The sequence below is a fragment of the Stegodyphus dumicola genome, chromosome 5 (assembly GCF_044657685.1).
Source record: "Stegodyphus dumicola isolate Sdum_Otavi_A_Nest chromosome 5, ASM4465768v1".
Lineage (NCBI taxonomy): Eukaryota > Metazoa > Arthropoda > Arachnida > Araneae > Eresidae > Stegodyphus > Stegodyphus dumicola.
This window is the reverse complement of record NC_140772.1, coordinates 219,890,815-219,901,565: the sequence shown is the minus strand read 5'-3', so window position 1 is coordinate 219,901,565 and position 10,751 is coordinate 219,890,815. Positions and strand designations below refer to the sequence as shown.

The 10,751-nt window shown below is 33.6% G+C and overlaps 1 protein-coding gene across 3 annotated transcripts in view; it reads right to left on the bottom strand.

Moving 5' to 3' along the window:
• Window positions 1–3,312: 3,312 nt before the first annotated feature.
• Window positions 3,313–10,751, bottom strand: part of LOC118184970 (uncharacterized) — a 120,706-nt gene continuing 113,267 nt past the window's right edge. For all 3 annotated transcript variants that reach the window (XM_085817675.1, XM_085817676.1, XM_085817678.1), the window contains 2 exons: window positions 10,097–10,220; window positions 3,313–3,572 (listed from right to left, as the gene is read on the bottom strand). In XM_085817675.1, the coding sequence (XP_085673801.1) occupies window positions 3,448–3,572; window positions 10,097–10,220 (249 nt within the window). In that variant the 3' untranslated portion in view covers window positions 3,313–3,447. The remainder of the gene's footprint in view (window positions 3,573–10,096; window positions 10,221–10,751) is intronic.

The following is a 10,751-nucleotide window of genomic DNA, read 5'->3' as shown; positions in this document are numbered from 1 at the left end:
GTAATAGATCTGTTATGATTGTGAGTGTTAGAGATAGAATTTAATAGCGAAATTCCATTGCCATTGAAAATAGGAGTTGTCATAGGAAAGGAAAATGAAAGTTTTTGGTCGGCAGATGAACTTCTGTTAACGGGTAGAAAATTTAACAATAAAACTGATTTAACGATATAAATTTTAATTGGATCAGATTATTATTAGAAGTAAATAGTTGGTAAAATATGTAAACTGTCTAAGAACCTGGTATCTACAATTTTGATTAATTAAGAAATGGTAACGGTATATTCACAAACACAGTTCCGCAGTTCAAGGCAGCTTTATATTCAAATCCTAATCATGAAATTAACACTTTATTATGAACCTTTTGGGAATTAGATTCGACTGGTATTAGTGATTCATCGGAAAGTCAATCAAAAAAGAAGTTGGAAGAATTTACTGTTAACGGAGGATGGTAGAACCTTATGAGACATTTTCTGTCTCCTTCCAGCATGCCTTCATGGTGTAACGGTAGCACACTCGGCGCGTATTCGAGATAATCCAGGTTCGAGTCCCGGCTAGGGCACTGCTAATTTTTTTCGTCTCCTGCTTCAAAATAATCTAATTACTCTACAACCTTTTACTTGCTATAGGTTAGTCAGTTTTTGTCCCCCGCCCGTCACTAACGAAAGAAATCGAATATCTGAAATTGTATTTCTACTTTTGATCTCTCAGCAGGTAGGTATAACACTAGGTTACACGCTTATACTGAATGGTGCTAAGATTAAATGCATAATAATATGCAAAAGAATATAGTAACGTACAACAGGATAATAAAATATAATAGAATCCACATAATAGAACACAGTATGTTTTGTGCATTATGTATGTACAGTTTACATGGACGTATGAATGAATTAACAAATCCGATTCTTAATTATGCATCAAGTATTAAATTATTACATGTGACAAACGTAGAATGTTATTAATATAGGACAAATGTAGGAAATTTATATTCAAGACTTGAAACTTTAATTCGTGTGCTTTTTAACATACGAACTGATTTGTGTCACAATGTGTAACATACAAACTTTTGTCTTGTGACTTACGTTACATACAAATTGGCAGGCGAATTGACATAAGTCACATCGAATTGACTTGTGGCATACCATTGACGACTTGAACTTTCGAGTTGACTTGTGGCATATCAATGAGGACTTCAAAAAATACGAATTGACGTGTGGCACAGACAAAACTACTGTGACACAAGAGTCAAGTAACACCAGTTGATATGTCTTTTGCACTACAGAGATACTATGCTTAAAACTTCCATCAACATATTACCTGGGAGGAATAGTATTAAGAAGTAAAGTTATGCTGAAAGATTAATGCCACAGAAAATTATTGTGCCCTGAGTTATTTTATTTCACAGTGCATAATAGTACTTCCCCGTTCTGGGAGGGCGCATACATTTCCTTACAGAGGTTTTGTATTAAATGATAATGCTTCATTAAATATCTACTTTTTATGCTATTGCTATACTAGATATTTTCGGATTGTTGGTTAGAAACTTTGTATTCAGCTCCTCTGTTATTTGGTAGATTTTTAAGTAGGGCTGCAGTGAACCTGGCCCGCCCCACACGCAACGGTTATTCTTCGAAGTAGTTCTGTAGAAATATGTCAAGAAAGTTCCATGTCCGCTGACGAAGCGTATTAATTGTGAAATGAAGATTTTTTGGTATCTATTTGTGTTTGGTATATGATCATGCGTGTGTCTTCCTTGTTGTAAGGTGTTCCATTCTCCTTCCCACAGCATTTAGGCTTTGCTCATAAGTTGATGTTTAAGATATGAACGTGGTAGTGGAATGTTTAGTATTTATAAAAACGTAGAACGAATATTTAAAGAAATCTGTTAAAGCAACTGTATTGTCAAATGTGTAAGCCATTATATTTTCTAATTTACAAGAGGAGACCACTTATGATTATTCGCGATATAAATTTATAGAAGAATTCTGTAAACTGAATTATTTAATCTAGTATTCCCAATAAACTATACGATAAATTACTTTTCTCCTTTTAGTTCATTAATTAACATACCCATTTTTAACGAAAGTGTATTATATGAAAACCTTTCTTTAACTGAATTTTATCTCGTAACATAAATCTGCTTTCAAAAATTTTTCTATACATGCTGTTTTTTTTTTCTCTCTTCCGAAAGGAAATTGAAAATAATTTATTTACTTTATTCTTACATTTTCAATGTTAAAGCCTGTTCAGTTGTCATTTGATAAACTTGTGGGGGCGATTAAATTAGAAATGTCTGTTCGAAAAAATATAACAACGGCTAAAATTTTATTAATTTATTTGTCCTAAACACGAGTTTCTATTTACAAAGTTTTATAAAATAAGGCACCTAACGCTATGAAAGCAAATTCAGTACAGTTGAAAGGGAAGAATTAAAAAGATCATATGACATTTTATATAATTTTCATAGAATAAATATTGCGCGAATCAAATATTCATGCTTTAATTAATTAAACACACAGTGCTCCATAACTTTATTTACAAAGCTCATGATGAAAGCGATTTGATAAGAACTTTAATTAAAAATTAAAGGGATTTTGTTAATACCACTTCAATGATAAATATTACTTTGCACAAGCAGCTACAAAACAGAATTACCTTCTTTTTCTGCCTAATTATTTAGTTTTGTGCAAAGATAGTTTCCCTTTTATCTAAAAAGTTTTTAATTTAAATCAATCCCAAATACTCAATAATATCCCATGTCCCTAAATGGCCCTATCAATAACTTTCAAATATTTCCATGTGTTTAGTTTTAAAACACGTATTTGCTTAATTAACTAAAGCACAAGGAATATGATATAAATCTAAATTTAAGAAACTTCGAAAATATAAGTTTATTATTAGTATTTTTGAAATAAGAAAACGTACCTATTTCTACACTTTCCAAATGTTAAAATATTTTTCAGATTCACATGAGAGATGAGAGAAAATTCCTTTTCCATTTTTATTTTAATATTAACACATTATTTGTAGTCAGTAAAATAATTTTTTAAAGTTACTTAATTTGCTGAATAAAGTTTCTAAATGAAATACTATACTTAGAGTAATAGCTTAATATGCATTCATACTCCCTTATTATATTCAGGAAATCGCTGACTTTAATAGCATGCATCAATGTTAATAGCATGCATCAATCTATGTTACTGTATTTCTATAATGTAAGTTTGTATTCTTTCTGTATGTCAAATGATAGTAATTCACAATAAAAATACAACACAATAAATATTCAAAAACGCAATAAATATACAAACTAAGTTCAAGAAAGATGTCTTCATTCACAAAAGTAATGTACACTTCATATGCATTCTTTGGAAGTGTAATCCATAAAATTCGTATTAATTCAAATGAAACTATAAATAAAATCAGCTTTTTAAAAAGCATAATCATAAGTCAAAATAAAAAATATTTCTGAGCTAAAGGCAGTATCTTGGCAGGTTCACAGGTTAAATGCGTGCATATTTCTTCCCCATTCTTTGACGCTTCTATTATAAATGTCTTGTAATTTTCCGGAGACACTGCAAATGAATAAAGTAATATGTAATAACATAAACGCACTGTATTGTTACTACATGGTTCATAATTTCCTACCCTAATTTGAAAGTTTATAGTACAGTAAATGAGACATACCGACTTCTTTTCCTTATTTCCATTCTACGACTCAAATTATACCCAAATGCCAAGTGTTTCAAAAATCACACGAATAGTTTTTTTTTTTTTTTTTTTTTTTTTTTTTTTTTTTTTTTTAATTAGCTCTGAAAATTTTAGCTTCTTAGTGTTATATTAAACTCCCCTTTCTAAAGGGCGAGTGACTGAGGTTTTAGGGAACCTAGTCGCCAAATCCTGGTGAGAAGAATCATCATCCAACACCCTTTTAGTTCGAGCGCCACTGTAGACGCATTAGGATTATTTTGGATGCCGGAAAAATGACAAATGTGCAATCACCTTCGCCGAGAATCGAACCACGGACCTCTGGAATACCAGCCCAGCGTGCTACCGTTACACCACGAAGGCACGCTAGGGAAGTGGGAGAAATACCTTATAAACTTACTTGATTCCGTCTTTCACAGTTCAAAATTAGCATTCAACCCAAATAAAATTCATAGCAACTTTCTGATTTGTTTTTAGAATTTGTATTTTTAGTAACTTTTATAAATTTTTCGAAACAATTTTGAATTCAACCTATCAGTTTTTTTACTATCATCTTAATGTAGATGTATATCTCGGCATACCTGCAAAAAGATTTAGTGTTTTTATTCAAAATTTTCCAATTCAAAATTCCAGAAAACAAGAATTGGCGAATTGAAAAAGAAGAAGCTAATACAGAAGCAATATTTTTTATGCTTATAAAACTTCAAAACGACGAAAATTGTTTTTTAATATCAAAGATGCATGACGAAAACTTGTGGACACTGTCCGACACAGGAATTGCAACACCATGTAGTTTACCAGTATAACTATGCAAATTTCAGGGAACTACGTAGCATAACATGACATGCAGAGGTTGTAAGATGCAAGGTGGTCCGACATAAAAGGGAAGGGAAGGAAAGAAACGGCGAATGAAGAAATAATCGCTACTCTCTGCTGCTTTAAGCAGAGAAGTTCAACATTTCAGAAGTCACGTGTGAATGTGACTAGACGATGAAGATTCTCGGTTTTGTATTGCACGTATAAGGTTACAAATGAGCGGAATAAGACCCGATCCACCTGGTCTAAAATGACCTTATGATCCTGTTTGGGTTGCCTCTATGCACGTATAAGGTTGTTTTCTCCCTCCTTCCAGCATGCCTTCGTGGTGTAATGATAGCCCACTCGGCGTGTATTCGAGAGGTCCAAGTTAGAGTCTCGCCAAGGGTATTCCTGATTTTTCAAGATTCTTGCTTCAGGGAAAAAAAAAGCCTAATGACTCAAGTATGGTGCCCGAACCAAAAGAGGTTGTGGATAATATTTCGTCACCACCAGTATTGGTCGAGTTCAAGTCACGGCAAGGTCACTGCTAATTTTTCACGATTTTTTTTACTTAATGATTCTAAAAGTTTACAATAAACCTCACATTTTATTGTTTATCAAAGTCAAATTACAATAATTACGGCTGAAACATAATTTTTACTAGGAAATGTAATTTAGTTACTTCTTTTTTCAATAACTAACTTTCTAAAAACCAAAACTGACATATATTAAAAAAGAATAAAATAATACATATCTCCTCATCTAAGAGTATCTCTCAAAAACTTTTACAAATTATGTAACAGCTTCACTATTGCATGCGTTTAAATTTGTTGCCTTAGCCTCAAAACATTTCTTATATTTAGACTCTTTAATATCTTATTCCATAATTCAGCTACATATTATTGTTTTCTTTTGAAAGCTTATTTTTTACTCAGATGCTCCTCCTCTTACTCTTTTTATTCCAATAAAATTCTTTTTCCCTTTTTTTGCTCCTAAACTCGCGCATCTAAAAAAATCTTAGATACTTTGTTTTCTTTCCCCAGTAATTAGCGGGGAACATTTCATCATTTACATCGAACTAATTATTTACATGCCTACAGAAATTAACTTTTGTTTTCCGAAGAGGAAATATGTATCTTTTTTTCTGACTTCATTCAGTGGACATTAACGAGCATTTATTATCGATTATGCAATTCTTTAAGTGTTAAATTTATCGATTAAGCATTTCTGGAGATATTTCCAATATTAATATTAATTGTTAAGCTTATGTCTATTATTTAAAAGCTGAGCTTCAGTATTTAGTAATTATTTTGCACTTACAATATTGCAAAATGACGCAATTCTATTACAAACTGACACAATTCTATTAAAGTAAAATGATTCGAGCTCAAATAAAGACAGTTAAATGCACGGCATTTGAATAAGAAATAAGATAATTTCTTAAAATGCTATCGAAATAGGTCAGTCGTTTGTTTCGCTGTTGTAGAGGAGGTAGCTTTAGGTGAATTAGAATGAGTTATTCTGTATTCTGTAATGAGTTGGCACATAACTAGCAGATTAAATTAAAAAATAAATAAATAATACCTTTCGATATAGGTGAAAACACAAGGCTAAATTAAAATGCACTACAATAAAGACCATCGCTTAAAAAAAACTGTCAAATATTCAAAAATAATAAAGAATGTTCTACAACCTTTTAGATAAATTAATGGCTTATCATATGTAATACCAACATTAACTGTAAAAAACAAATTACTCCTTGCAAACACTTGTCGTTTTGTACCTTGGGTAAAAATTGAACAATTTTTGTTAATCACTATTAAAAACAATCTTGAAAATAATAAAGTAAATATGGGAGGTCAAATATTCATATTATGCATATATATTTTCGGTCAGCCCAAATACCATTTTAGAATTCCAACTCTGTAAAGGTTATGAGTGTGCGCGAATCTCTGTAAGTATAAAAATTGTAGCATCGGCGATAATAAAATTGCAAACACACATGAAAACACATTTAGAACTGTCGTGACTGCCATTTATTAATAATTTTAATCTTTATTTATAATTTTTGCGATTGCCACCTACCAATATCTAAATATTTATTCTCTACAGCTATTTCTATACTTAAATTTATTTCAAACTTTTCAAAATAAAAACACTAAATTACGATACGTTTTAAAAATACTATAAGGTATTTTCTCTCTCCATTCAACATGCCTTCGTAGTGTAACTGCAATCATACAATGCGTATTCGAGAGGTCTAGAATCCGAGTCCCTGTGAGGGCATTACACATTTATCACGTCATCTCCTTCAAAAAACCTTATGACTTATAAAATATTTCTTCCGCCTTCCTAGCGTGCCTTCGTGGTGTAGTGGTTCTGCACGCTGGACCGGTATTCCAGAGGGCCGTCGTTCGATTCCTGGCGAAGGAGATTGCTCAAGGTTACACCTAGTCTACCCCTTAAGCTTCTTAGGGTATGTAACAAAGCTCGTATAATATTTCGTATGGTGCATAGAATCGCACAGAAGTCCTTCTGCAGCTCACATGGAAACTTGTGAAATTATGTGCACATAAATCCAGTATCTTTATATATAAAGATATGGGATACATGTACGCATAATTCAATAACCTGAGTAAAACTGTGATACTCCACCTCTCGTTAAGTTCAGTTTCTAAGTTATTTTTACTTTGTTCAGTAAAATTTATACTTTAGTCTTTAAAGTGAAATTTAATGTCTCTGTTATCATGAAATTTAGTACACTATATCACTTGAGGTAAGTAAAATATAAGATATTTCCATTAAGAGCAAGAATCTGATATCAGAAAATGGATAATTAATAAATTATCAATGGCGTTCACTATCGATTCGCAAAAAGATTCTTCAGATGATAAATTATATCTATTGGCAACCCGTGTTTAGTAACGTCAATGATTTTAAGAATGGTCATATGCTTTAAAAACAAATGCTATACAGTAATTAAGCTCATTTCGGATAAAGAAATAGGAAAAATGAGCAATTATCTTAGCCGGGATTTGAAATTTGGATCTGCCAATTTCTCGTCAAATCTGGTTTTACACTCATGTCCATAAATTAAGGATAATGCAAAATCAGGCAAAGGAAGAGTTAGAAGCAAACCAAATTTGACTTATTTGTAAAGCTTATTTATTAAACAAAAGGTAAAGAGCAAAAAAGATGCTATATGTTTGATATTATTAAAAAAATTAGCGATTTTTTCTCCCTGGAGCAAATTACAAAAAATACCTATTTACAAAAAACCAATATTTCATAGTTGGTATGATTGTTAATATATTGTATGTCCCCCAGACGATGCAATACAGTCCGTACAACGCCTAGGCATGCTGAGTATCAAATTATCGATCTGATCTTGGGGGATATTACACCACTCAAAAAGCAATGCTCTCCGAAGTTCCGGTAGACATGTAGGAGGAGGTTGACGGGCTGCAACTCGTCGGCCAAGCATGTCCCACACGTGCTCTACTGGATTCAAGTCCGTTGAGAATGCTGGCCGGTCCATACGGGTGATATCCTCCGACTGAAGGCATTCGTTGTTTTTGTTTGCACGGGGGGGGACGGGCGTTGTCATCTATAAACACAAATTGTGCGCCCATGGTGCCCCTAAACAAACGTACATGTTGTTCCAGAATGATGTCCCGATAGATTTGGCTTCTCATGGTTCCAATTTGAACATGCAAGTCAGTTCTGGATACCAGAATAATTCCTCCCCAAACGAGCACTCCTGCACCACCGTAACGGTGTCGTTCAATGATGTTTTCTTGGTGGTAACGGGTACCTGGAGCTCTCCACATGAACGTTCGGCGAGAATCAGACTGCAAGCTAAACCTGGACTCGTCGGAAAATATCACTCAAGCCCACTGTTGCGGTGTCCACAATGCATACTCTCTACTCCAGGCTAACCGCAGAGAACAGTGAGTTGCAGTAAGTGGAATGCATCTGACAGGTCTACGAGCATATAGACCAATCTGCCCTAAGCGTCTGTACACGGTCTGCCCTTGAAATTTTCGTACCAGTGGCTGAAGAGAGCTGACGAGACAGGTCTGAGGCTGTGCTCCGCCTGTTTCTTTTAACAGTAACTGGCAAATACCGGTCCTCATTCTGCGTTGTAACTCTGGGGTGACCTGTGCTGTAACGTCTACTCACATTACCATTATCTTGGAATCGTTGCCAAAGCCTGGAGATGACACTCTGGGCAATTCCAAGTTCGTTTGATACTTCCAGTTGGGTACGCCCACATTACAGACGACCGATAATTCTACCACGTAAAAAATCATCCAAATGCCTCCTTTGTGTCATAACTTCGGTTATTGAACTGAAATGCTTTTAAAGCGCCTGCGAACAATTTTACTTCTTTGCCTGTATTCCTTATATATCACTCTCTTACACTCTCGTCATTGTGACGTACCATCGGTGTCATCTGGTTACTTCTTGAAATTCGCATATGATTCTTGAAGATGTGTGTAGTGATTTTACAGATGATATATTTATTTTAGAGTTCGATTTCCGCGTTACTCCGAATAATCCTTAATTTATGAACATGAGTGTATTTATACCACGAAGCAATGCCATAAGAAAGAAGAAAAATTCTTTACATCGTTCCCCATTTAAAGGGCGACTGGGTAGGAGCGAACTCAAACACAGATCTAGGTGGTGTAGAATTATCATCCACCACGTTTTAGCTCGGGTGATACATCTAAATTCTTTAAGTTTATATTTCAAAAGAGGAATAATGAAAAATGAGTAATACCGTCACCGAGATTCGAACTTCGGTCCCCCCGATAATAACCTGTTGTTCTACGAAGACATGCGGTAAGGATTAAGAAAAATTTCTTACGGTGTTAAAATTCTAAAATAACACTTATTGGAAAGTTCACTGGCAGTTAATAATTCACATAATGTGTTTCACATTTACACACAATGTGAAAAAAAGAGTAATAGAAAAGACAAACACACTAATAAAAACAGATCAATCACTAAAAAAAAGCAACAATGAAATATTATTTAGAAGAAAGACTTATTCATAGTTTCTTCGGTGTTGTACTCTTCAGGAAAATACTGCGTTTTTTCCCATAAGATACATTGGCAATTTCTTTCATCACACATTTCGATATGCTTAATTCCATTCTGAGCATTTAGGAGCATAGTGTTCCTTGCATGTTGCTCGTATGTGTAGCTCATCCTATATCTAAAGTATATTGTTAGCTTGGAAAATTATCAATCTCTGAAATTCGAACTAACGGTTTCTCCTGAATGCGAAGCCTAAGCGTTAAATCAAAAAATGATATACGTGAAATATGATAAAACACACTTAAGATAAACAAGTATTATTTGAAAAGTAATTAAACTACATCAGTTCCATATTTGTTGGTTCCAATTTACTTCACACATACATTGATTTATATGCATACGTGGACTCCATTGCTATTCCATTCCCGAAATTGTCTTTCATAATTTTTTTATTTGTTTTTTACCTTCCACACATGAAGATATAGTATGTAAATGAAATTAAATACATGGAAGCATAATGGAATAATTCCCATAGTTGTATACTAACCTTTTATACGTGGAAGAGCATCGTTGAATATCATATCTCGTTTGGAAATACTTCTGCATCCTCGCACAGGTATTGCTTTCTTGCCTATATTATAATTCTTCACAATTTCCTTATCCATGGATACCTGAAATATTACGTAAAGGAGTTGCAATTCACACTACATCTAAAAATGCTATAGTTTTAGTAAGCAATAGTATAGTTAAAGCAGTTAAGTATTCCCAGCTTCGGATTATCTTAATGTTTTATTATTTTGTGTAATCCAAAATGTAGCTAACGAATTAACTGTATTTCATGCTCTGATCCACATTAAAGCATGGTAAATTAACGTAGATATAACCTTATTGGATAATAAGCAAGTTGCTTTCGAAAACTTTTATTTTTTTTTATAAGAATCGGAATTTAAGGTAGTTGAGTCTATTGGCAGGCTGTGGGCCGCTTGATGCTGCTATAGTGATAGAGGACAATGGACAGTTACTATGTGAATAATCGAAAAACTGTAATAGATGTTTGTATATATACACTGAAGAACCAAAATATTATGACCACCTACTCAATAGCGCATTATGCAAACTTTGGCCTGGAAAACAGCTGCAGCTCACCTTGGCATGGATGCCACAAGTTCTTGGCAGATGCCTGGAGACAGGCTGTACCAAAT